At 50.6% G+C, this 27359-nt stretch overlaps 1 protein-coding gene across 1 annotated transcript in view; it reads left to right on the top strand.

Moving 5' to 3' along the window:
- Positions 1 to 5030: 5030 nt before the first annotated feature.
- Positions 5031 to 27359, top strand: part of MPP3 (MAGUK p55 scaffold protein 3) — a 29619-nt gene continuing 7290 nt past the window's right edge. The window contains exons 1-16 of the mRNA XM_058561113.1: positions 5031 to 5825; positions 6086 to 6204; positions 6471 to 6548; positions 7715 to 7795; positions 8020 to 8157; positions 11586 to 11667; positions 12867 to 12952; positions 14381 to 14455; positions 17249 to 17445; positions 19247 to 19311; positions 20668 to 20688; positions 21248 to 21289; positions 22413 to 22577; positions 22682 to 22762; positions 26271 to 26364; positions 26570 to 26678. Coding sequence (XP_058417096.1) covers positions 5801 to 5825; positions 6086 to 6204; positions 6471 to 6548; positions 7715 to 7795; positions 8020 to 8157; positions 11586 to 11667; positions 12867 to 12952; positions 14381 to 14455; positions 17249 to 17445; positions 19247 to 19311; positions 20668 to 20688; positions 21248 to 21289; positions 22413 to 22577; positions 22682 to 22762; positions 26271 to 26364; positions 26570 to 26678 — 1458 coding nt within the window. The 5' untranslated portion in view covers positions 5031 to 5800. The remainder of the gene's footprint in view (positions 5826 to 6085; positions 6205 to 6470; positions 6549 to 7714; positions 7796 to 8019; positions 8158 to 11585; positions 11668 to 12866; positions 12953 to 14380; positions 14456 to 17248; positions 17446 to 19246; positions 19312 to 20667; positions 20689 to 21247; positions 21290 to 22412; positions 22578 to 22681; positions 22763 to 26270; positions 26365 to 26569; positions 26679 to 27359) is intronic.

The raw sequence follows: 27359 nt of genomic DNA, 5'->3' as shown, positions 1-27359 counted from the left end.
TCATTTGTATTTTTAGTCAATTGTTTGGAGTTTCTCGGTAAAACACGTGTCGCCTGTGCTGCCTCCTTCTTTCTAGTGTCTCTGCCTGTTCTTTCTTTCTCATCTGCTCACGTTGGGCAACACACCCAGAGGGATCTTAAATGACTCCAGTGATGGGAGGCCCCCGGGGCTGGATAATTACATGCAAGCACATTTATGGTTGATATGTCTTCTTGATCAACTGATCCCTTATCATCATGAAATATCCCCCTTGTCCCTGGTAATAGTCCTTGTTTTGTGATCTACTTTACCTGATATTAAAGTAGTCACTTCAGTTTTCTTAATTAGTATTTCCATGGGAAATATTTCTTCATTCATTTTCTTTTAGCATATCTGTGTCTTTATGTTTCAAGTGAGTTTCTTCTAGCTAGCACATAGTGAAGTCTTGCTTTTTTAATCCAGTCCGACAATCTCTGTCTTTTAACTGAAGGATTTAGACCATTTACTTTTTACAAAAATGACTTTATTGAGATATAATTTCCATACCATAAAATTCGTCCATTTAAAGTGTACAATTCAGTGGTTTTTAGTATACACACAGAATTGTAAAACCATCACCATAATCTAATTTTAGAACGTTTTCATCATCTTCAAAAGAAACCTAGTACCCATTATTAGTCACTCCCCACCTCCATCCCCCAGCCTTGGCAACCACTAATCTTTCTGTCTTTATAGATTTGCCTGTTCTGGATTTTTCATAATAATGGAATCATACGATATGTGGTCTTTGTATATGACTTCTGTGACTGACTTCTTTCACTGAACATAATGTTTTGAGTTTCTTCCATATTGTGGCATGTATCAGTATTTCATTCCTTTGTATTGCTAAATAATATTCCATTGTATGGTTATACCCCAATTTATTTATCCATTTATCAATTGATGGACATTTGGATTTTTTCCACTTTTCGGCTAATATGAGTAATACTGCTTGAACATTCTGGTACAAGTTTTCATTTTCATTTCTCTGGTGGGTGTAGCTAGCAGTGGAATTGCTGGATCACATAGTAACTCTATGTTTAACCTTTTATTCACCTTCATTTTTGAAAGGTTATTTAAAAAAATCACATATGGATGCCTTTTCAGCATCTATGGAGATAATAATATGAATTTTTCACTTTTTATCCCATTAATAGGTTAGATTACTGTATATGGTGTTATAGATTTCCAAATATTAAACCATTTTAAGAATATACTCTACTTGATCATGGTGTATTATTCTTCTGGTGTTCTGGTGAAATTGTCAGCTAATATAGTTTTTAGGATTTTTTCATAAACGAGACTGGTTTGTAGGGTTGGTTTTTATTCTATTTTTTGCTTTCTTTGACAGGTTTTAGTATCAATGCTATGTTTACTTCATAAAAAGAGTTTTGAAGATTTCCTTCTATTTCTATGTTCTAGAAGAGTTAAATATCTGTTCCTTAAGTGTTTGGTAGAATTCTGCAGAACTATCTGGTGTTTTTGAAGCAGTAATTCTTTGACAACTCTATCGAAATTGGTTGGTTAATATTTCTCTGTCTTCTGGAGTAATTTAGTTAATTTGTATAGTAATAATAAACTGGGTTTCTGGACCAGCCAAGTCAAGGCCTCTGAGTACAGTGACAGCATAAAGATCACAACAGCCCAGGATTCATACGGTATGTATTTTTCACGTCTGCCTTCTTTCATTCAGTATATTTTGACATTCACCCACGTTGTTGCACGATAGGGATAATCTTCAAATGGTAGTTTGTTTCTTTTTACTGATTAGTAAATATCCCACTGTACAGATATACCATGATGTATTTATCCATTCACTTGTTGATGGACATCTGGATTGTTTTCTGGTTTGGGTTATTATGAATTAAAGATGCATGGAATATTGTTGCACAGGTGTTGTGGGTAGATGGTTTTATTTCTCACGGATAAACACCCAGGAGCGGAATTGCTGGATCACAGGGTAGATGCATGTTCGACTTGTTAAAGAAGTCGCCAAACAGTTTTCCAAAGTGCTGGTTCCATGTTATCCACACAAGGCAGTCTGAAAGCTCAAGTTGCTCCACATCCTTGCCCACCTGGGTGTCCTCGGTCCTCTTCACACTAACCCTCTGGTGCATGCATACGGATACCTGCTTGTGGCTTTAATTTGCATTTCCCTGATGACAAAGGATATTGGGTGAGCACTTTCTCATATGCTTATTGGCTATTTATGTATGTTCTCTTGTGAAGTGTGTGTTCACATCTTTTTCCTGTTTTTTGGCTGTGTTGTTTGTCTTTTTATTATTGAGTTGCAGGAGTTCTTTATTCTGGATACAAGTCTTTTTTTTTTTTTTTTTTTGGTGAGGAAGATTGGCCCCTGAGCTAACATCCCTACCAATTTTCCTCTATTTTGTATACTGGACGCCTCCACAGCATGGCTTGATGAGCGGTGCGTAGATCCGCACCCAGGATCCAAACCTGCGAACCCTGGCCCCCCAAGCAGAGCACGTGAAATTAACCACTACGCCACCTTGCTAGCCCCATGGGATACAAGTCTTTTGTCAGATATATCTGTTATGAGTATTTCCTCTCAGTCTGTGGCTTGCCTATTTCTTTTCTTTTTTTTTTTTTAAATTTTTATTTGTTTATTTATTTTTCCCCCAAAGCCCCAGTAGATAGTTGTATGTCACAGCTGCACGTCCTTCTAGTTGCTGTATGTGGGACGCGGCCTCAGCACGGCCGGAGAAGCAGTGGGTCGGTGCACGCCCGGGATCCAAACCCGGGCCGCCAGTAGCCGAGTGCAGGCACTTAACTGCTAAGCCACGGGGCCGGCCCTATTTATTTTCTTGATAGTGTTTTTTGATGAACAGAAGTTTGAAAATTTGAAGTCCGTTTATCAATTTTCTTTAGGGTCTATGCTTTTTATGTCTTTTCTAAGAAATCTTTGCCTACCAAAAGATTGAAAAGATATTCTCCTATGATTTCTTCTAGAAGCTTTATCAATTTAGTTATGTTTAGGCCTGTGGTCCCTCTTAAATTGAACTTTGTATGTGGTGTGAGGTAGGGATTGAGTCCCCCCCCCCCCCCCCCCCGACATACAAACATCTAGTTGTTTCAGCACCATTTGTTGGTGTCCTTGTCAAAAATCAACTGACGCCATATCAGGCACTCTTCATACCTCTCTAACACTAAGCACCCTGGGTAAAAATGTGTCTCATATAGTCTTCCTGTATTCAAAGTGAGGTCCCAAGATAGGGAGCATCATATCACCTGAGAGCTTGTTAGAAATGCAGAATCTGGTACCACCAGCCCTACACAACCCCCACCTAATGTGCCTATGTGATTCATAGGCACATTACATTTTGAGAAGCTCGGGTGTAGATAATTTTGGAGGAAGGAGGGAAATGTCATCATGACATACTCTTCCACTGACAGCCTCCCCATGCACTGCAGACTGCGGGGCCTGTTGACCCATTTTCTCTCCTTGACACGCTAGACTTACTCCCAGACTTAACCTCCGGGTCCCCTGCACCGATCGATATGTGCTTCATGTTCTTTGCTGCTGGCAGAGAGGCGAGGGGACTCGCTCGCCCACTCCTCACCCTCTAATCCCCACAACCACCTGCTCACTCACCCAGCAGCTCCTGCCCTCTCCTCCATACCCGTTCTTCCACCCCGGAGCCTCGATTTCCTCAATTACAGAGCAGGGATAATAATGGTCTCTCTCTCAGGAGCTAATGTGAGGCGAAGCGATTTGAGGAGTACCTGAGACAGCGCGATAAAAGTCAGTGATCGTGACGGCCGTTTCAGGGCCAGTCCCCCAGGAGAAGCCCCTGCACACGAGCCGCTTTCCCCCGCATCCCCGCCCCCCTACACGGGGCAGAATGGAGCCTTACAGTCTCCCCAGCTCGACTTCTCCTCCCTCCCTTCTCCGCGCCTCGGGGCACCGCGCGCCGATAAATCTCTCCCAGCATGTTGCATTGTTACAGCGAGTGGCCCTCGCCTCTGACCGGTCCTCCGCCCCGGCCTGGGAGTCCTTCAAATCCGGGATCTCTGTCTTGGTTGTCTTTGAACCCCTAGCCCCTGGCACAGTACCTGGAACTTGGAGGGCGCTCAATAAATGTTTGCAAAACCGAATTATATCTTAAGCAAGTGTTCACTCCTCAGGACGGGGGGCGGGGGGGGGGCCTATGTGCGGGCGGTAAGGACAGAAGAGAAGGCTGGCTGTATGCCCGGGTGAGGGGACACAGGCAGGGGGCTCCTCAGGGCTCGAGTGGGAGGACACTGAGGAGGCGGTACGATGCGGTAGAGCGGAGCCTGGGCCAGCAGAGGGCTGGCGGTGCCAGACGCCAAGGGCTCCCTCCGCTCCTCCCCCTCCTCCTCCCGCGCCCCTGCCCCCTCCTCCTCCCGCGCCCCTGCCCCCTCCTCCTCCCGCGCCTCGCCTCCTCCGGCTCCGCCACCCCCGCCCGGCGCGGCCGCGGCAGGGAGGGGCCGGGAAGGCGGAGCCAGCGGCGGCCGAGGCCCCGGGCACCCGCGCGGCTCCGGGTCGTAGAGCCGAGATCCCGGCGCGCCCAGGTAGGAACCCGCGCGGGGAACAGACAAGGGATGGGGAGCCGCGGCGGGAGGGGCCCGGCGGGGCGGGGAGGATGGGCCGAGACCGCCCCTCGAGCACACGGCAGCCTGGCGGCCCACCGAGCCCCCAGCAGGGGTGGGGGGCTCAGTCCCCGCCCCTCGGCCCCCAGCCTTCCTCCCCGCACCTCCCTCCCCCGGGAGCGCCTCGCTCCTTTCCCGCCGCTCGGCATCCTCCAAGACGGCCCCCGTGCGTCCTCCAGGTTCCCCCTTCGCCCAGCCGCGCTCCTTGTTCATCCCACAGGTTCCTTCCGATAGTGAGCTGGAGTCTGTGCTCGGCCGCTTGGGTGGGGGTTGGGGGGGAGCAGTGGGCGCAGCTCGAAGGAGCCAGAGGGTGAGTCCGGCGTAGAGGGGGGGCGGTGGCTGGAGAGCCGGTACGATTCGTATTTATGCATCTTGGTGGCGCCGGTGCTCGGGCGCAGTGGGGCTGGCTCCGTGTTTGCGGAATGAGTGAATCATTACTCTCCTTGTCCCCTCCGGAGGAGGACTTTTTGAGGTCCACGTGGGGCCTGCTGAGATGGGGCTCCCTTCTCCCGCATAGTAGACACCCGACTCTCATCTCTCCACCTCTCTACCTACGCTCTATGCTGGGGGAGGCTCCCTTCAGGTTGGGGCTTGGGGATGGTGGGGAAGGAGGGAGCTTGTAGGCCCACCCAGGTACTTGTGCAAGTGTGACAGGCAAGGGACTCCCGCGCGGCCTCTTAGAAGGTAACAGGGGAGGGGGGGTGCTGTGGAGGAGAGCACCCACTGTCAGGCAGGGGCCACTTGGCACCTCTGAGACCGGCCTGGAAGGGCCACCAAGTATGGATGCTGACTGGAAAGCTACTGAACTCCAAGTCTCTGTTTCTTCATCTGTAAAATGGGAATATTAGTATCCATTCCTCAGGGCTCTGTGCAGATTAAGAAAAATGTCATATGAAATCACCCAGCACAATGCTTGGCACATTGGGAGCATTCAGCAAATCTTAGTTTTCTTTCCTTCCTCTCTGAAAAAAGTGAGCAGAGAATTATTTGTTCCCATTGCCTCTGTCCCCAGATTGGTCACAGACGGACACAGCGCATGTGTAATCACTGTTTGTTAAATGAACATGCTTGATGGAGCTTTGTCGCCCCACCCCCTTTCTCTCAGGATCCGCAGGCAGAGCTCAGGATCTGGGATCTGACCAGCACAGACATGCCGGTGCTGTCCGAGGACTCCGGTGAGCGCCTGCCCAGGCCGGGCCTGCTGCAGCCCTGAGCACGAGAGCCTGCCCAGCAGCCCCGGACTGGAGAGAAAGCAGGCTGCTGCCAGTGTCGGCTCGCAGGAGCTGCCCTGCCTCCAAGCCCCAGGAATGAGAGCCAAGAGAGAGACTGTCCCCACGGCAGGGCTGAAGTGTTGTTTGGGGGTCCACTTGGGGTCCCACGGGGTAGGAAGTACCCATTGCGTTTGCTCTACATTGTTTTGTTGCACTGTCTTCAGGTCTGCATGAGACCCTGGCATTGCTGACCTCTCAGCTCAGACCTGACTCCAACCACAAGGAAGAGATGGGCTTCCTAAGGGATGTTTTCAGTGAAAAAAGTCTCAGTTACCTAATGAAGGTAAAACCCCATTTCATCCCACCTGGTGAAGATTTCTAGAGGTCTTCCTAGCTGACTTTGGCTCATGGAGGTCATGCTAGCCATCCCCCTGCCCCAGGAAGGTTTTCACTAGCCCACTATGCAGGGCTTTCTCTTATGCTGACCCAGTAGTGACCCAGTCTGCAGCCCTAGGCATCCCCACAGCCGTTGGTGGGCTGTGTGGTGTCCTGGGTAAACCTGGGCAGCTGGCTTGGGAGGTCCCAGCCTGAAATTGGCTCTCTTTGCAGATTCACGAGAAGCTTCGCTATTACGAGAGACAGAATCCAACCCCTGTTCTGCACAGCGCTGTGGCCCTCGCCGAGGATGTAAGCCCCAGGTTTTTCCTTACGGTGTCAGCCCTGCTCCCCACCCCGTAGGGCTCCTTCATCTTGCCTCGTCACCATTACTTAGCCTAGGGACGTCGGGACTCAGGGGCCCAAAAGTGAAGAGGCATCTCCTTCCCTTCTCCTCCTGCTCCCCCCGACCCGGGCCTCCTAACAGGCGGGGAGGAGCTCTTGAGCCTTGGGCTGGGCCAGAGGACCTGATGACCTGATGACGCTCACTGTGTGTTCCCGAGAAAGTCTGTTTCCCCAGCTGTGAAATGAGAGCATTTGGAGCAGATCAGCAGTGCCCAGACTATTGAGGACTGTGGATATGAATAGGTCAAATGAGCACCTTGCATCTGTGCTTTGGGGGGCCCAATGTGAAGTCCTGGGGTCCAGGGACTTGCAGTGCATCCCTACTTACTGGCTCAGCCTTCTCGTTTTTTTAGGGAATGCTTCCTAGTGTCTTGTGGACCTCTCCTCTGTGTTGCCTGGTTTGGGAAAAGCTGTCCTGGTTGATTATTAAGGCCAGCTCCTGAGTAAACTTACCTAACCCGGGAGATGGCCTGGCGAGGATGCTGCTGGCTACGGGGCAGATCTCCGCGCCTGTCCCACGATGGAGTATGATTAGGGGCATGCTGGGTTGCCAGGCTCCCAGGCTCAGCACCGCCACTACTACTAGCTCTGACCTTAAACAGGTCACTCAACCTCTCTGAGCCCCAATTTCCTCATCCGTAAACTAGGGTAGTGATGAGGGCACAGACAAGAGAGGCAGATAAGCCCAGGATCAAATCCTGGCTGTGCCACTTAGAAGCTTTGCGACCTTGGGCAAGATATTTAATCTCTCTCATTTAATTCTCATCTGTGAAATGGCAAAATAATAAGTACCCTCTACATTTAGTCATCGTGACAGTTAAGTGAGAAGGTCCATATAAAGCAAAGTGTCCAGTAAGTGCTTAATAAGTCAGCTCCCATTAGGATCACCCTGTAGAGCTGCTCATGCTCTTCTGACCCCTGGCATGATTTCCCTGGGGGCGTGAGTGCTGGGCGGCTGAGGGTCCGATGCACCCCTGGGTGCTGTAGCAGGTGCTGGGAGGGCCCTGAGATTCCCAGCAGCTTGAAGCTCTGGCAGCCGACTGTCTGCAGCCCTCTGTCTCCTTCCCCTCCAGGTGATGGAGGAGCTGCAGGCCGCCTCCGTGCATGGTGACGAGAGGGAGCTGCTCCAGCTGCTGTCCACCCCCCACCTCAGGGTAGTCATGCCGCAGTCCCTGCCCACCCACGCGTCTCGTGTCTCCTGGGATGGGGGCAGGAGGGAGCGCTCGGCCCTGAGCCTGAGGAAAGGAGACTTCTGAGGGAGGCCTCCTTGGCGCCAGTGTCTGGGGTGGTTGTCTCTCTGGCATGAGATCCGAGACCCCCAAACCCTAACCCCTGTGAGCTTGGAGTCAGCCCTTCTTTTCTCTTGCTTTCCTGACAGGCCATGCTCATGGTCCACGACACGGTTGCCCAGAAGAATTTTGACCCTGTCCTCCCCCCTCTGCCTGATAATATTGACGAGGATTTTGAGGAAGAATCGGTGAAGATTGTCCGCCTGGTGAAGAACAAGGAACCCCTGGTATGTGGCACCCACCTCTCTTCCTCATCCTCTCCCCCCTCTCCCGGTCTCCTACCCCCCACTCACCTAGAAAACTGGGAAGGGACCCTCCTGAAGTCTTCAGAGTGAGAGATGGCAGCTTCGTTGGGGCTGCCACTAGTTCCTGTGACACCTTTGTTTGCAGGATACCCCTTTCTCTGGGTGGATACAGCCTCCCTCAACTGCGGCCAAGCTCCTTTGTGTAGTGAATAACTGGCACAGCTGTACGAGGCAGCCTGATCATCATGTTCTGAACAAGAGGTTGGCAAACTACGGTCCAAGGGCCAAAACCAGTCCACCGCCAGATGTTGTAAATAAAGTTTTATTGGCACACAGCCATTCCATTCATTTACATATTGTCTGCGGCTGCCTTTACATTGCAACGGCAGAGTTTAGTAGTTGTGACGGAGACTGTGTGGCTGGCAAAGCCTAAAATATTTACATTTGGCCGTTTACAGAAAATGCTTGCCAATCTCTGCCCCGAAGACTGAGGAAGCACAGGGCAGCAGCCGTTCTTCTCCACAGCTGACAGATTGCTAGCGTTTTGGTCCTGGTTCAGCATTGATTTACGAAGCAAAGGGACAGGGTTGTTTATGTGATGGAGGGAAGTAGTGGAAGCCAGAGAATTGAGTGCCTGCCCTGGATAATACCACAGCTGGCTCTCTTCATTTTCACCTTTCCCAGATGACCTCAGATGAACCACTTCTGCAGACAGACAGGATCCTTCCTCTGCCTCTACTTCCGTACCTTCAAAATGGGGCAGTCATCCATCGGCTCAGCAAACACATTGTGAGCCCTCCGGGGTGCCAGGCACTGTGTGGGGAGCTGGCAGTTCAGAGACGATTAAGACTTAGTCCTTGCCCTCTGGGAGTTCACAGGAGGGAGCGGCCGGGGGTTTCCTGGAAGAGGTGATGCCCATGCTGAATTCCAAAAAAAAGAACAGGAGTTTTCCAGAAGGAAAAGGGAGAGGAAGGGCGTCCCACACAGTAGAACTGCATGAGCAGAGCCATGGGAAGGTAAACGGCATGGTGGATTCAGGGGGCTCTGAGTGGCCTTGGGTAGACACAATGCAAGTGTGGGGTAAGGAACCACAGAAGTGAGGCCAGCTCATGGGAGCTGATAAAGAACCTGATTGTCCACACACAGCTGCTTAGCTCGACCCCAAAGGCCGTGGGGAGCCACTGAAAGATTTTAAGTAAGAAATAACACGACCAGACTTGCAGTTTAGAAAGATCATCCTGGCTCCCAAGTAGAAAGTGGCCTGGAGAGTGAGGCCAGAGCAGAGGACTGATTTGAAGGTAAGGGCCAGATCCTGAGGCTCAGAAATAAGGCTTGACCTAGGCCTGTGGAATAGGGAAGAGAAATCCAAGAAATATTGCAGAAATAGAATTAATGTGATTTGGTGACTGCCCCAGTTTGGGCAGGAGTCTGGGGAGGCACCTAGGATAATGCCCAGGTGTCCAGCTGGGACACTGGTGGGCGCTGGGGTCATCATTCAAGAGGGGAAATAAAGAGGAGCTTAGGGTCTGTTGAATTCAAGGGCCCGTGTGATTGGCAAGTGGAGATGAACAGAAGGTGGAAGGCTTGTGTGTCCAGAGATACAGACTTGGAGCATCCAGAAAGGGGTTCAAACCATGCTGAGAGGTTGAGGCCACTCAGGTAAAGAGTATACAGTGTGAGACAGTAAGAGGGCAGGGGTGAGACTCTGGCCCTTTCATCAACATTTAAAAGGCAGATAGAGAAAGACTCAGCAAAGGAGACGAATTGTCATTGAGAAGAACTGGGAGAGAGGTGTCACCAGGGCCCAGGCTAAGAGAGAATTCCATGGGGAGGGCAAGCCCCAGAATCAGACAGGAGGGAGATCAGAGGAGAGAAGACTGAGGGTGGTGGTGGTGCTGGCAGCTGGCAGGTCGTCGGTGCTTTTGCTGGTGTGTTTGAGGTTGCAGGGGGTAATTGACCCGGAGGGCAGGGAGCAGAGAGAGCAGACACACCCTGCTTCTTGTAAGAAGTTTGCTCCAAAGGAACAGAGACTGGCTGCTGGTGGGTGGAGGGTGCAGGCTTTTTAATGATGGGAAAGACTTGATGATATTTTTAGGAGCAGGAGAAGGAGCCAGTAGAGATGGGACATTGAGATTGCAGGAGAGGGAGGGAGGGGATAGAGGGACCAGCCTAGACAGGAGGAGCCCCTCCGCTGAGATGGGGGAAAGGAGGAAAGGATGGACAGAGATGCTGGAAAGTTTGAAGGTCTAGCGGGCAAGAAGCTACAGAGTTCTTAACCGATGGCCTCTCTTTCTAGCAATAGTTATCTTACGTACAGTCATGTGCCATATGCCAACGTTTTGGTTAATGACAGACCACATAGACGACGGTGGTCCCATAAGATTAGTAACATACAGCCTAAGTGTGTAGTAGGCTATACCATCTAGGTGTGTGTAAGTACATTTTATGATGTTTGCACTACAACGAAATCACCTAACAATGCATTTCTCAGAACGTGTCGCCATCATTAAGTGACACATGACTGTACTTCAAATAGGTGACACGAATGAAGTTAACAATAAGTGTGCCAATGTGTTTGCAGTTACAACCAATAATAAATGGTTAGCATCTATTGAGTGCTCACCGTGTGCTAAGTGCCTTGTGTGCATTACCTGATGTCATCCTTGCAGCAACCCTGTTGAGTTAAATGCTGTCCCAGAGGAAAGAGACTCAGAGAAGATAAGGGACGTCCTCGCTAAGGCCGCATGGTTTTAGTAAATGGCAGCGTGGATTCAAACCCAGGGCCATCTGCCTCCAGAGCTTAGCTCTCCGCCTGCCCACTGCCCTGCCCCGCCGCAGTCCAGCGTGCACAGTGCATGAAATTGAGGGCTCATTAGTGCCTTTCTCATCCTAGACATCACCTCTGCTGCGCTTCATGGGCCAAATCCTGGTCCTGGAGCTCTGGCTGGGGCATAATTGATTCCCCTCGGCAGCAACAGGAGGCCTAATAATCCTGTGATTGGTTCGAGGCAGGTTGAGAATTTGCTGGCACATATTCTCCTCATTATTAAATGTCTTTGCAGGAGGCAAGGGCTGGGATATGTCAGAGAAGGCACTGAATTCAGCATCACAAAAAGCTTTACTCCTTACCAGCGGGTGACCTTGAGGACGCTTACCTTCTCTGAGCCCCAGTCCCTTACCTCTAATGAGACTGTCACAGCGTTGTTTGCTTTGTTTAAACTGTAACATGCTGTACTGTACTACTGCAAGATGTTGGTTTTATTGCATCTTCAGCATTGAAAAGATCCCCGCTGATCTGCCCTCTAGGGTGGCAGAGGGAGAAACAGGAGAAGCTCTGTTGGGTCCAGAGAATCTAGGGCTGAGGTTTGGGGCTGCTTCTTAGGAGCCTACCTGCTCTGTCTCCAATGCAGGGCGCCACCATCCGGCGGGATGAGCACTCAGGGGCTGTTGTGGTGGCCAGGATCATGCGAGGGGGCGCAGCAGACCGGAGCGGTGAGTGGCATCAATGCCAGCCTGGCCGAGGTGATGGCCGTTGTCCCCTGGCCTGCCCTTTTGGCCACAGGTCTCCTTTCCCGCTCCTATCCACTCACCTGTTTGGGATATGCTTTGCTTTCTGGGAGTGGAGCTGGAATTCTCTTCCCAAGCCCGGTAGAAATCTTAATTGTTTGAAAATATCTCAGGCATGGAGCACCTTGGGGGTGATCAGAAGGGCTCATGCGTTGGCTTAGCCCGAGGACTGTGGTGCGAAGCATCCAGCATGGTCTTGGTGGGTAATTCCTAGTGGGGGCAGGGACACCCTTTCCCCACACCCCAGTTCCACTGTTACTGAGGGGAGAATGTTTATGTCCCAGATTTTTTGGATGGAAAACAGGTGGAGAATCACTGGTGTGTGGAAAAACTACTCAGTTGGGAGGCAAACCTCCTGGGGTAGGGGAGCGTTGCCCCAAAAGTCTGGGGAATTGTGAGGATCATAGAGCAGCACTTCTCAAACTTTAACAAGCACACGACGCCCCCCCCCCCCCCCCCCCGGCCCCCAGCATCTTGTTAAAATGCAGATTCTGAGATTCTGATTCAGCAGGTCTTGGGAGGGCCCAAGATTCTGCACTCCTAACCACCTCCTGGGTGACGTTGATGCTGCTGGGCCAGTGTCCACTTTGAGTAACAAATACGCCAAATATGCAGAGATGCTTGTTATTAAAGCCAGCAGACCGGTGTTTAACTCTTGACAACATCCTCCCTGGTGCCCTTAAGTTTCCTTGTTAAGACTTGAGAAGAACATTCTTGGAGTATGTCTGTAAACCCAGGAAGGTGAAGAGTTAATGATATTTTTAAAGAAGCAGAGGTTCTAGCAGAAAGAGCACAGCCTTTCCGCATCAAAAGAACCGTGTCTGAACACTGGCTCCATTATTTCTTAGCAGTGTGGCCTTGGGCAAGCTGCGTAATTTTTCTGTATCTCTGCTGCCAAGTTGTAAATTGCGGGTTTCCCTGGGTGGTTATGAGACTGTGATGCCAAGGGAGGCACCCAGCACGCAGTAGGGTCTCGGTTCATCCCAGTCCTACTCAACCGTCTTTAAACCTTGAGTCTGCCGTGCAGTGGGTTCCTAAGGTGGGGCCCCGCGGTGCCCAGAGCTCTGAGTTCTGGGGGCTGAGGCCCCCTTCCTGTGCTGACGGTCAGCCCCTGTCTCTCCTAGGCCTGGTCCACGTTGGAGACGAGCTCCGAGAAGTGAACGGGATTGCGGTCCTGCACAAGCGGCCAGATGAGATCAGCCAGATTCTGGTCCGTGCTGCACACGTGGTTGGGGGTGTGGTGGTTCTTTGGGGGCCCAAAGCAGGGTGCTTCCTGGAGCCAGGGCATATCTGGCTCAGTCTTCTTGTTTTCATGGGGAGGCTGCAGGCAAAGTGGCCCTACAGTGTGCCCAGGGTGCAGGGTGGGGGCTGAGAGGAGTGGAGCATCCAGACCACTTGCCTCTCTCGGACCCCCTCTTTAGCACACCATCGCCCTCCCCCCGGCTCCCTTTCCCGAGGATCCTTCTGGGAGACCCCCTTAAAAGGGTCCCCTCTTCCAAAGGGCCGAGGAATGTGGAGTACAAAGCTGAGCACAGGGAGGACCGAGAGCAAGGGCTTTGGTGTCAGCTGGTCCTGGGTTCGAATCCCACCTCCATCACTTTCTAGCGTGCAGCTTAGGACAAGTCATCGAATCCTTCTGAGTTTCAATTTCCTTGCCTGTAAAGTTTGGATAGGGATGGTTTCTCAACCAATGTGTGGTTATCATTAGGATGTAGACATCTGGGAAAGGATGTAGCACTTCGCAAGTGTAAGGGGATTCTAGAGTGTTAAATGCTGGGACCAAAACAACCTCCTGAGTCCATTCTGGGAGTTCAAGTCAAAACTGAAATTGTAAAAAGCCCCAATCATGGTTTTGTCCTCTTTATCCCCAGGCGTTCTCCCCAGACATGACACTTTGCTAACTTCTCATGGTCTAGAGGGCAGAACCAGGATGCTCTGAAGAGAGGAGGCCCTCTCTTTGAGGCCCCCACTGTAGGGGGCGCTGGTTGCAGGCAGGCCCTTCAGTCTCCCTGCCCCCACTGCCCTTTCCCTGGTTCTGGGCACCCACTGCCTAGTGTTGCAGAGCAAAGCAGGGCCGGGGAGACATTGGGCAAGATATGCTTTCATGGGCTGACAGCATTCTTCCTCGTGGGCCCCCCACATGGGGGTGCAGGGCCTCTGTTGGATAGAGGCAAGAGGAACCCCTGGGAAGGTCGAAGGCCTGAGATTGGATAGCCCACTGGGGAAGATGGAAGCAAAGAGGAAAGTTCTGACTGGGGACCAGCCCCAAATCAGGCAGGAAGGAGGAAAATGAAACTGAACTAGGTTATTAAAATAACACTAGAGAAAAGAAAGAAGGGCAGCCTTCGGGGGCACTAGCAGTCAGGGGGGCTGGTGAGTTGGAATTCAGTGCCTACATTGTCCTCGGGTTCTCATTTAAAATCTTCGGTCCATTTGTCCCATGAAAATGCAAATGCTTGGTTTCTGAGTGCTGCTTTAGTTAATTCAACCCAGTGCCACCACAGAAGGGTGGGCCACAGGGGAGGCAGTGAGTCTGACTTTCCTTCTGAACGTGAGTGTTCAGACCCGGGAAGTAAGACATGAACTCATGGAAGGTTAGACCTGGAAAATAATAAGCCTGTGCCCTCTCTCCCTTCAGGCCCAGTCCCAGGGATCCATCACCCTGAAAATCATCCCAGCCACCCAGGAGGAGGACCACTTAGAGGAGAGCAAGGTATGGCAGGGCTGGAGTGGGGGAGGGCTCAGCCCAGCCTTTGAAAGAGTCATTCGGCGTCTGGTCCTGAGAGCGTGTGCTCGGTAGAGAACTGTAATTCAGTCACAAAGTGACTCATTTATTTGTACCCTGCCTCTTTCTAACCAGGATTTGACATAGCTCACTAATAAAAGACAAGGTTCTTTTAATTGAAGTAGGAAGTCGGGGCCATGAGGAAGAGAAGGAACCAAATGTGCTGGCTTTGGGACCAATTAAGTAGCTGCCGTTTGTTTAATTCTCTGTCGAGCCTACCTTTTTTGGGCACCTCCTCTGTGCCAGGTGCTCTGCCAGATGCTGGAGACGGGGATGGTTAGTAGCTTTGAGGATCCTGGTTCAGAAGAGGAGATGAGGAGCAAGACTTTCCTTGCTGAGTGATAAGTGCTTCACAAGGATTCTGTGCAGAGGTAGAGGCGCCCTGGAAGGTGTCGCATAGTAGGGGTGTTGGACATGAGGCTTGAGGAAGGTGAAGATGAGTGGGACTTCCCTGGTGAGGAAGAGGTGGAGGGCCGTTCAGGCAGAGAGGCTGTGTATACAGAGGCTCAAAGGAATGGAGAGGAGTATGGTTGGGGGTTGGTGAGAACTGTGAGGGGGCCCCAGGGGGTAGGTTGTGCTGGGGAGGTGGGTCAAGGCTACCTTTTGAATGGCCTTGAATGCTTTGGTAAGGGTTTTGTCACAATCCCTACTTAGTTTGGGGTTCAGAAGCCAACCCTGAGACAAAGATTCGAGTGCAAATAGTTTATTTGGAGGTGACCCCAGGAAACACCTGGACAGGAGTGGGGAAGGGAAGGCAGCCAGTGCAACAAAGGGTGTATTATTAAGCAAGTTACCACTGTGGGCTTAATCCTGCTGGAAAGCTCAGGATCCCCTGTAGACTCCTGCCTCGTCCTCCCACCCAAGAGCCAGAGGAGCTGGGGGAATCTATGCACCGACTCCCGCCAGGCTGCGCTTGGGGGTTAATTCCCCGCAATTCCTGTCTGTTGGGTTAGGGTAGAGCAGATCCCAGTGGCCAGAGAAAGCTCTTGGGCAAAGAGGTGCCAGTACTGGTAGCTGGAAGTCAGCCCGGGGTGCACTGAAATGGTGAGGCCCCGCAGGATATGGAAAGGCGCCCCACAACCCAAGTTACAACCCCATAGGCGGTGGGAAGCGCTTAAAGGTGTTTTGTTGTTGTTGTTGTTGTTTTAAAGAGGGGAGTGGTGCAACCATATTTGTGTGTTAGAAAGCTCCCTGGGACAGCTGCCTGGAGGAGGGTGGGGTGGGGGGACTGGAGGCAGGGAGACCTGGCAGGAGGCTGTTGTAAAACCCCGGGGGAGAGATTATTAAGACCTGAGCTGAGGTGCTGGTAGAAAGGACGGAAGAGGGCATTACTTTGATTTCAAATAAATTTGGATCTGAACTTCCTGGCCGCCAAGGCAGAAAGGAGAACTCAATGAATTACATACTTTCTTCATCAGTGGGTAGAAGGAAGCATGCTAATTTTTCAAGAAAGCTGATTCCCAGCCACCACCTCCCAGTACTAAATGCGTGAAAAAAGGGGCATTACAACACCTGGTGCAGAGTAGACGTCAATACTTATTTTGATGAAGGGGGATTAATAATGGACAATGTCTTTGATGTCAGTTTTCTACAGCAAATGAAGACATAATCTTTATATGGCTTGTTTCTTATTTGCACTCTTCTGTTGAATCCCAGGGCATACATAATATGGACTCTTACCTGAGAGAAGGTAGTTCTTCTTGGGATAAGCTCATGTGGTCCCCATAGGCAGCTTTTGTAGGTTCTAACTTGATACAGGGAGAGAACTTGGTTTTTCTGGAGGACAAAATGGCTCACCTGTCCCTTAGCCCATCCTTCCTAAACATTTCGTCTTGAGCCAGAAGCTTGATCTGGGCTGACCATTTAGGATTATACTCTCTTCTGAGTGCCTCGGACCCTGGTAACATCTACGGCTGGATGAGGGTATCTGTCCTCACAATATCTGGCCAGAGAGTTCTTACAGTTATCCAGCTGAATCTAGGAATATGATTTGGATCTGTCTAAGGAAGTCCTCTGGCCTTGTTTTTTTTCTATTTGCTATTAATAGAAATAAAATAAATTTATGCCACTGAATTATAGAAGAGAACGAGGAAGTATGACAAAATGCTGTGTCTTCCCACCATCTTCTCCAGAGGAGGTGACTTCAGGGTAAAGGGGAGAGTTGGGGGCTGGCCAAGTATGTGACAGATGAGGCAGGATTGAGCTGTAAAAATTATGGATGTCAATTACCCACTGAAAAGTCACGATGAGGAATCAGTAACAGTAGTTTTGTTGATATTCGTGTTCTTACCAAATCATCTAGATTACTTACTTAACAGATGGTTGCTGACTTCATTAGGGGCAGTTAGCATCTCAGAAATAACATTGGAAATAACATTACTTTCTGTTCCCAGGATGAATTGTTGCTTTATGTATGCTAAGGGGCTGTTATAAGGATAGCAGATCAGGTAAATGAGGAAATATTTAGGTTGGAAAGAGAAATTCAGACATGGAGACTATCTATTCATTTTCTGATTCTTGTTGGATTTTCTGGCTGTAATATTTAAAATGGTTGAAGAAGAAGAAAAAATATGTGTGGTGTGTTTCTGATTAGCTTTCTATTCTGAAGGCTACTTGTTCTTTTTAATTGTGAACGGTCATTGTCATTTGGCCTTCGATGCGGCATAGACACATCTTTGCTTACACGGTGAAGGGCCGCCTCACCCAGCCCCTCCTCTGCAGGTGTTCATGCGGGCCCTCTTCCACTACAACCCTCGGGAGGACCGGGCCATTCCCTGCCAGGAGGCTGGCCTGCCTTTCCAGCGCAGGCAGGTCCTGGAGGTGGTGAGCCAGGACGACCCCACATGGTGGCAGGCCAAGCGAGTTGGAGACACCAACCTTCGAGCTGGCCTTATTCCCTCCAAGCAGTTCCAGGAAAGGTGGGTCTGGGGTGTGTTGTAAGGGGTGGTTCTGGAGTGGCCAGAGGTATAGGTACATGACAAAGCCCCAAATCTCTGCCACCACAGCCAGAGGGACCCACTGTGTGTTGTTCCCTAAGGTAAGTACTAATTGCACTTGTGTTTTTTCTTCTTGACCTATAACCAGCAGTGATGACTGTTTGAGATTTAAATAAATATATAGAAATCTGTTATTAAATTAATGTATATTTTAGAATACATACTTAGAGAAAGTTGGGAAATAAAATATAAAAATATAGAGGAGGAGGGGGAGGAAAAGAAAATTACCCAATGTCTCAGCACTATCTAAACAGCATAATTTATTTCCTTCTTATGCCTTTTATGTGTGTTACATGTAGAATTTGAGGTCTTGCTTTTATTTTAACTTAACATTTTAACATTGGTATTTCCATATTATCGCCTGTTCTTTATTGTGTGATGTTAGTGGTTAAATAATATTTCATTGGGAGATATACCATTTATTCACAGGCAGCTGGTATTTATTATGAACTGAGCTGGCCTGTGCCAGGCCTCTTGTGGGCTGCTGTGATCCCATGGCTTCTGCTCTGGAGGAACTTACAGTTTAGCGGGAAAGTCACACAGGGTTCAAACAAACACTTTATATAAATGTAATGGGTGAGAGGGAGGAGGACGCGGTGCTCTGCAAGGTAACGGTGGGAGGATTGGCCCTCGTCCGGCCATGCAGGGAAAGCTTCTCCAGGAAAGGTCGTAGCCAAGTGGCTTCACTCCTTCTCTGTGGCTGAACTTTTCAGTCGTCCCCAGGGCTTCACTGCTACAAGGCTGCGATAATGATCATCACATGTTTCAAATGAGTTCCCAAAGTGTAAATCCTGGGTCAGAGGGGGTGGTAGTGATGACTGCATTGCCTCCCCTGAGGTTTGTAGCCGTCTTCCATCCTTTGGGGTCTGGAATGTGGTAATGACAGACCTCAGGGTTCATCTGTTTCAGTGGCCTCTATGGAGTCGTCGCCAGGTGTGCCCCAGGCGCGTCAGCATCCCCTGGGAACTTGTTAGAAACGCAGATCCCTGAGCCCCGCCCCGGCCTGCTGAATCAGAAACTCCATGAGCAGACTCTCAGATCTGTGTTCTAACAGATGTTCCAGGTGATTCTGAGGTGCTGAAGTTTGAGAATTGCTGCTCTATTTCCTCAGGGAAGCCTCAGACCCATCTGCATCTTTGGCTTCACAGGTCTTGGGGGAAAGCTCTTTAGTTGCATTTAAGTGTGGAAATCTAGACTCCTCCAAGAGCCCTGGGCGTTTTCTCTGCTCAAAGATGAGGCTTCAGCGGCTGCCTCTCCACTGGCGGCCATATTGGATAATGCGCCAGGCTGAGCTCTCCACTGGGGGGAGAAGGGTGTTAAATTAGCATCACTTTTGCCCTCGGCCTCTCCCGGAAGTCGTTCTGCCATTTTCCAGCTTCCTCAGAGATGGGAAGGCCGAGTGAGAGTGGAGAAGAGGCCTCCCTTCCTTGAGAATCAGTCACAGGAAAGTAACGACCAATCACTGACCATGGGCACTGGCCTGGATCCCTGGGTGTGACCATCCTGGGCTGGGCGAGCTTCTCCCAGAGACTCTGACCCGTGAGTGCCTGTGAAAGTGTCCCTCTTCACTGGAACTCAGTGCAAAGCAGGAGGCCCTTGGAGTGCCAGGCTGTGCCCACCTTTGGGATCCAGGTCTTGGTTTCCTCGAGTTTTCCAGAAGCTTCCCTCTGACTGGTTCTCTGGCCCAGCTCATGGACCTGCCCATCCCCTTGTGTCCCTGCAGGCGACTAAGCTACCGGAGAGCCACAGGCACCCTGCCAAGCCCCCAGAGCCTCAAGAAGCCCCCCTGTGAGTAGACTGGCAGGGATGGCACTTCAGGGAGGGGCCGGGGTTAGGGCTCAGGGACTTCGTGCTGGGAAGAAGCAGGCGCTGGGCTGTAGCTCACAGGCCTCCAGAGGAAGGAGGGGGTGGGGAGAGGCATGAGGGGGAGGAATGGAGGTGAGTTGGGGGTGAGCTATTCCCTGAAGAGGGCTTCTCTCTTTGGGGTCCATAGATAACACTGGGGGACATGGTAACACCTCTCCCAAAATTGTGTGCGAACTTGTGTGTGTGTGTGTGTGTGTGTGTGTGTGTATCTCTGTCTGTGAGAGAGGCCATAACTTTCATTAGATTTCTGAGGGGCTCTCTGACCCTGACAATTTAAGAACCACTGATGTTGGAAGGGAATGGAGATGGCTATGAGTGATCTCATGCCTCTGTGTTAGTGGCCAAATTTGGCAAATAAAAATAAAGGATGCCTAGTTAAATTTGAATTTCAGATAAACAGGAAATCGGTTTTTAGTATATCCAATGCAATATTTGAGACATACTTATACTAAGAAGTTCTTTGTCGTTTATCTGAAATTCAAATTTAACTGAGTGTCCCATATTTTATCTGGCAACGCTACTCTGTCTAGCATTTTACCTTCTAGAAAACACATCCACGTACCTTCTTGCCTTTTAATCGTCACAACAGCCCTGTGAAGTGATGGAGTCGGGGCGTCCCCTTTTCCAAGATGGGAAAACGGAGGCTCATGAGGTCAAGGGATGGGGGCTAGGGTAGCCTTTTCAGGGGGCCTGTGGCCATAGCTGCCAGGTTAGAGCCCCCTATGGAGAGGAAGCTTCCCCAGGGTCAGGCCTCCCTGGCCGGTGGGGGTCTCGAAACCGAGTGAGAGGTCTGAACGGGCGCCAGGTGACCAAGGCACAGCTGGCCTGCAGCTCTGCTCTGCGCTGCTCCATCCTCTGGCATCTGCATTTCCCCATGCAAGTCTCAAATCTCAGAAAACAGAGAGCAGGTCCTGGTCGCACTGCAGGCGTCCTAGAGTGGGCTGCTTCCCTGGCTTGGGGGCCGCTGCCCATGGCCCCTTTTCTAGACCTGCTCTCTAGTCGGAAGCGTTGCTGAGTAATTTGGCCTTGAGGCTGCCTATGCCAGTGATGAGCTGGCTTTCTTGGGGCCGCTAATGAGACACACACAGGAAGACTAATTAGAGCAAGTCTTGGTTTAATAATGCACCGCAGCTCGGATCACAGGCTTGTTGGAGGAAAGAAAGAGGGGACAGATGGAGGGCTCCTCAGGCTCCCGAAGCTGCGGCTGCCTCTTAGCCGTAGGGCATCCTGGTTCCCCTTCACTAATGCTGTTCCATCTGTCTTTTGTGCAAACCGCAGATGATCAGCCTTGTGACAAAGGTAGGCCGGTATTTGTCCCCTGTGCATACGGACAAGGTCCCTTTTCTGTGGAATATCTTGGGCTGGAGGGGCTTGTTTCCTCCCCTGCCCTGGGGTGGCTGTGCCCCTCTGGCTCTTTTCATACCTCTCCTTGCTCTGCCACCCGGACCAGCTTGTTTCCTTGGGGCGTCAGAGCTGGTGGGGACAGAGCTCCTCTCTGCCCGCCTGGCACGCTGGGCCCAGCCATCCCTGGACTTGGGCCAGGCTGACTGTGGGCTGAGTAGGAGGCAAGAGACAGGAGGGTGGGGCAGGGGAGTGGATCTCCCCTCCTTATTCACTCGGATCCCAACTCACAGGAGCTGGGGCAGGGCCTGGAAAGGCCGTTTGGGGCCTAAGCACAGAGAACTGAGTGAAACAGAAGAATTTGTTTTCCTGGGGGGGCCAGGACATGGCATTTCTTCCAAGCTCCCCTGAGACACCATCCCCGAGGGCTCTGCCTGGCCATCCCAGGCCGGGTACCCCTGGGCCAGGGTGTGTCCAGCGTGGCTCACTGGCCTCCCTCTCTCTGTTTGGTTCCCAGAGACCTGTGACTGTGAGGGGTACCTCAGAGGGCACTATGTGGGTGAGTAGCAGGGCTGTCTCCTCAATACCCTCCCCCTCTGCCCCCCCAGGCACAGCCCACTTCGGGCTCCTGGGTCAGGAAGAGAAAGGCAGAGTGATAGGAGACCCAGGAACCCTCCGAGAGCAGCTGGGCCTGTGGGACCCGCATTTCCCCAAAGTCTCTGTCGGCCAGAGGAGGGGCTGACTTACCCAGACCTTGGGGCCCCTCACCCCAACTTTCACCCAGCCACTGGCATCAGAGCCCTGGCAGGAAAGGGACATGGACCCCTATGTTAATACCGATTTTATTGTTATCGTGATCTCAACAATATCTATTCAAAGTTTACGCCACCCCCGTTCAGTAAGGGAGCCTTTTACCGGTCTCCAAAGTTCCTTCACTTTTTTTTGGTCAATCTTTTCAAAGGGTTTTGAGACAGGCAGAGTTTTTTAACTTTTCGTTTTGAAGTAATTTCAACCTTACTGAAAAGTTGTAAGAATTGTACAAAGAACTCCCATATACTCGACACCCGGGTTCAGCAGTTGTTAACACTTTGCCGTATTTGTTTATCCGTCCCTTTTCTTACACATGCGCATTTTCTTCCTGAGTCATGTGAGAGCTAGTTGCAGACATCCTGTCCCTTCACCCTAAATCCCTCAGCATGTGTTTCCTAAGGACAGGACATTCTCTTGTATAACCCGGGGCAGTTATCAAATTCTGGGAATTGAACATGCATACAATTCTATTATCTAATATACTGTTTCTATTAAAATTTGGCCAGTTGTCCCAATAATGTCCTTTAGAGCATTTCCCCCGATCCAGGCTCCAATCCAGGATCACACATTGCGTTTGTAGAGTTTGTGTTCCCATTTCACAGATAAGGGAATTGAGGCTCAGAGAGGTGATGACTTGCCCGAGGTCAGTGACCTGCCAAGTAAAACTGTGACCTTCAACCCTACTTTTTGGATGTCAAGGGTCACCCTTTCATCATATTGCTGTGCATCCTGACCAACCCCTTCCTGTAGCGGGAGGTGGTTGGGAGAGGCCAGTGGGACTCAGCCCCCTATCCAGGTCCGGCCAGGTGGAGAAAGTCTTGCCTGGGAGATCCTGGGACGAATGCCATGATTCCTCCGCCCTTCCCCCAAAGCTGGTCTTCGGAGGAGCTTCCGGCTGGGCCGCAGGGAGAGACTGGGAAGCCCGCAGGAAGGAAAGGTGTCCTCGGTAGCTGAGTCTCCAGAGCTGCTGACCTACGAGGAGGTGACCAGATACCAGCACCAGCCCGGCGAGCGGCCCCGCCTGGTGGTTCTGATCGGTAGGTGACATCCTAGGTCTCTGGGGAGTGGGCTGGTTTCCTCCCTGGAGGGGTGGGAAGGGAGCTCAGCAAGGACCCCAGTCAGCCTTCCCTCTGTTTCCCAGGGTCTCTGGGAGCCCGACTGCACGAGCTGAAGCAGAAGGTGGTGGCAGAGAACCCACAGCACTTTGGTGTTGCCGTTCCACGTAAGAGGGCCCTCATGGGGGCACCCATATGAATATTTCATGGGGACTTGATTCCTCATATTCATCCTAATCCTTACTTTGAGTTTGAGGGACTGCCAGGCACTACCTGCTATAGGCAGATCATGGGATGTAGGCATGATGGGAAGAGACCCACTCTCAGCGGTCCACTAGGACCCTCTGAGGCAGATGCTGGAGGACCACTTGCCCAGCTCCTGCCTGGGATGGGAGATGAGTCTAGAGCACATTGCAGGCAAAGTAGCAACCTCAGTCCGACACCAAGGGCCCCCAGCATTGGGGCATTCCAGACTCCTTCCCAATGACTCTGACTCCTGTGGCCCCTGCTTTCTGCTTGGGTAAGAGAGCAGGTTAGGGAAACCAGGGAGCCCGGTGAGCGATATTGCTTGGGCACTCCCTTGTAGCTGGATCTGGCCCATCAGGGTGGCTGGGTACACTCCTGAGTCTGGAGGCAGCGGGGATGCTGAAATTCAGTCGGTGGGGGTCCTGGTTCTGAATGTGATGAGGAAGAGGAGAATGAAGAGTGCTAGGAACTAGAGCTTTTATGTGCAGTAACTCGGTCAGCCTTGCCAGTACCCCTGAGAAGAGGAATTATTATCATCCCATACTGCAGAGGAAGACACTGAGGCTCAGAGAGGTTGAGTAACTTGCCCAGTGTCACATAGTTGGTAAGTGGGAGAGCCAAAATTCAAACCTGGGCAGCCTGCCCCAGCCACATTCTTAACGAGGCTGCACAACAGCCTCTCACCTGCTGCCTGCCACTTCCTGTCCTTGGCTGTCCCTTTCCTCTCTAGGACTCTGTCAGTCCCTCTGGCCTCTGAGGGATGCAATGTGGCACCTGGTGGCCACTGAGAGGAGATGCTACGGCAGCAGTAACACACCTGTCCAGAGTGTTCTGAAGAGTAATTACAAAGCCTTTCTCTTACCATACCCTTCCCCTGGGCTCAATCTAGGGGTTGTGAGAATTGTCTTCCGGAGCCCTACCTGAAGTGGCAGGGATGGGGGCGGGTGGCGGGGTTTGGGAGGCCACTCTGGCAGCACACCTGTGATGGACCTAGTAGGCTTCAGGGGACCACCACCTTCCAGGCTGATAGAATGGACTGAAACGGGACACGCAGAAGTTGCTCACAGATGGATCCTTCAGAAACCCTCAGACCCATCTCCTGGAGGATGGCTACCTGGATGGTCAGGCCTACTGCTTCCAGGCACCTCACAGACTTCCCCCTTGCTTTTAGGAACTGAGGGTGTCAGGGAAGGCTTCCAGAGGCAGTGACTTTTATGCTGGGTTTTGAAAAGTAGGAGTTTTCCAGGCAGAGAAGAAAGGAAGAGTTCTCTATCCAGAGGGAAAAACATGCAAAGGGGCGAAGGAGCAGCCCAGGGTAGCAGCGTTAGGGACTGGGGAAGGTAGTGTGGATGATGTGGGGGAGATGAACCTGAGGACGAGGCTGGGTCTCCTACACTCATCTAAGGTGTTTAGAATATAATCAGTGGGTGAATAAAAGTTTTAAGGCAAAGTAATGAAAAGTCAGAAAAGTGACCCTAGCAGATGCCACACAAAGAGAGAGCACAGAGCATCCCCCTAGGTGTCCCCTAGGGCCAGAAAACACTCTCCTCCAAGACCCCATCTTTTCTTTTTTTTTTTTTATTGTGAAATTTTTGTTGTGCATTATTGTTTATCAGCATATAAGTGCATCCCTCCATCCCTTGTGCCCACCCCCCACCCCCCTAGCCCCTGGTAACCACCAAACAGTTCTATCTGTGCGTGTGTTGGTTTATCTTCCACATATGAGTGAAATCATGCACTGTTTGTCTTTCTCTTTCTGGCTTATTTCACTTAACATAATACCCTTCAGGTCCATTCATGTTGTTGCAAATGGGATGATTTTGTCTTTCTTTATGGCTGAGTAGTATTCCATGGTATATATATACCACATCTTCTTTATCCAATCATCAGTCCAGGGACACTTGCGTTGCTTCCATGTCTTGGCTATGGTGAATAATGCTACAATGAACATAGGGGTGCATAAGCCTCTTTGGATTGTTGATTTCAGGTTCGTTGGGTAGATACCCAGTAGTGGGATAGCTGGATCATAAGGTATTTCTATTTTTAATGTTTTGAGGAATCTCCATACTGCTTTCCATAGAGGCTGCACCAGTTTGCATTCCCACCAGCAGTGGATTAGGGTTCCCATTTCTCCACAGCCTCTCCAGCATTTGTAGCTTTTTGTCTTGGTGATTATAGCCATTCTAACGGGTGTGAGGTGATATCTTAGTGTGGTTTTGATTTGCATTTCCCTGATGACTAGTGATGTTTAGCATCTTTTCATGTGCCTATTGGCCATCTGTATATCTTCTTTGGAGAAGTGTCTGTTCATTTCCTCTGCCCATTTTTTGATTGGGTTTTTTGTTTTTTTGTTATTCAGTTGTGTGAGTTCTTTATATATTATGGAGATTAATCCCTTGTCAGATATACGGTTTGCAAATACCCATCTTTTCTTTTGGAATGCTCTGGAAAAAGCTGTGTTGCTTTGTGTGCGCTCTTTCTCTGTGGAGGACCTGATTTTCCCCAGAAGTGTGCGTCTCAGTTCTATTATGGAAATCAGTGGGAAAACACTATGTGTTTTAAAATTATTTGTGTGAGAACCAGCTTTGCTGAAACACATCTAGGCTATAAACAGACTGTCTGTCTTCATGTCTCCTTTTCTCTCAAAATGAGAAATAATTGAATAAAGAATTAAAAGCATACCACAGGGTCATCTGTGTTTGTGCCCTGTTGGCTCTCAAAAAAGACAAACAATTAGGGCATAAAAGCTTGGGACTGGGGATCCCTTTGGTGATTCTCTAAAAACTGCAGCGTTGGGGCTGGCCTGGTGGCGCAAGCAGTTAGGTGCGCGCGCTCTGCTGTGGTGGCCCGGGGTTTGCCAGTTCGGATCCCGGGCGCGCACCGACGCACCGCTTGGCAAGCCATGTTGTGGCAGCGTCCCATATAAAGTGGAGGAAGATGGGCATGGATGTTAGCCCGGGGCCAGTCTTCCTCAGCAAAAAAAGAGGAGGATGAGGAGGATGGGAGATGTTAGCACAGGGCTGATCTTCCTCACAAAAAAAAAAAAGCCGCAGCCTCAGTGAGGCGGTTTGTAGAGTGGTCAAGGGCATACACTTGGCATGAGACAGGGAGAGTTCAGAGCCTGGCTCTGCTCCCTGCTGGCTTTGGGACATTGGCACAGTGCTTAACCTCTCTGGGCCTCTCAGTTTCTTCACCTGCAAAATGGGAGGCTGCCTCATGCCTACATCACAGAGTTATGCCCAATTAGTGATGTGCCTGGAAAGGGCCCCGTGCCTGACACACAGGGACACTAGATGAATGGAAGTGGTTGGTTTAAACACAAATCAGGGATGAACTTCTGAAAGGAACGAGAGCGCAGGCTCGCTGCTGTTCTCACTCACTGTGATGTGACATCTCTTTGCCCAGTTCTCCTCCTTCTTTCTTTAAAAGATACTACCAGGCCTCGAAAGAGCCATGAGAAGGAGGGGGTGGAATATCACTTCGTCTCGAAGCAAGCATTTGAGGCTGGCTTACATCACAACAAGTATGTTTGCTTGATGGGCCCGTTGGCTCTCTGGGCAGCTGTGGTCTTTGCCTCTGTCCAGTATTCCAACTGACCTCCTGGGAGGGCTTCCGGAAAAGACGGGGGAAGTGGGAGCAGAGTCGTGGTGGGAAGTCCCTTCCCCTTTCCGTGCTAATTTAGGCAAGCTCGGGCACTGAAGGCCTTTCCCCCTTTGGTGGTGTTTTAGGTTCCTGGAGCATGGAGAATATAAGGAAAATCTCTATGGAACCAGCCTGGACGCCATTCAGGCTGTGATGGCCAAAAACAAAGTTTGTTTGGTGGACGTGGAGCCAGACGTAAGTTCCTGGGCCAGTTGGGCATTTCCTGTTAACAGAATTTATAAACTAGGGGATTGTACATTTTACACAACACTTGGCCTCAGTCTAAGGAACTTTTCGTCCAGAGCACTGGATATTAAAATTTTCTTGGATCTCCCTTTGAGAATCGAATGACAGCTTTGTACCCCAAAATGTGCACCTCTATACACAAAAACAGCATTAATTGTAGGAGCTCATGGACCCTCTTGGTGGCCCACAGACCTAGGATGGTAGTCTTCGCATGGAGTAAATCATGCAGTAGATGGTGGCGGCAACTGGCCGATTGTGATGTGACACTCAGGGAATTACATGTAAATGCCCGGGTGGAAACGGGGGCTCGGTTCTCAGCATCAGGCCACCCCCTTCCCGACCATGACAGATGGAGTCAGTGGCTTAAGGAACCGCTGAGTGAGGCGGTCAGGAGAGCAGTTTGAAAGGGAAAAAGGCCAGCAGACAAGACTCCGGGAAGTGCTTCGGAAACATTTCCAGTTCTGCATGCCCCGCATGCTGTGTGCTTGTCAGGGGCTTACCCGTCTTGTTAACTTTGGCTTTGAGAAAAACTTCTAAGCTTTGAACTCCATCTGGGGATTTTTTTCCTCTATAGAAACAGAGCTCTGATTTTACGATATAAACTGTGGGCTTTATTTCACAGAACTTTGC

The sequence above is a fragment of the Diceros bicornis genome, chromosome 18, assembly GCF_020826845.1.
Source record: "Diceros bicornis minor isolate mBicDic1 chromosome 18, mDicBic1.mat.cur, whole genome shotgun sequence".
In the NCBI taxonomy this organism is placed as follows: domain Eukaryota; kingdom Metazoa; phylum Chordata; class Mammalia; order Perissodactyla; family Rhinocerotidae; genus Diceros; species Diceros bicornis.
The sequence above is the reverse complement of the archived record's forward strand: the minus strand, read 5'-3'. Positions and strand labels throughout refer to the sequence as shown.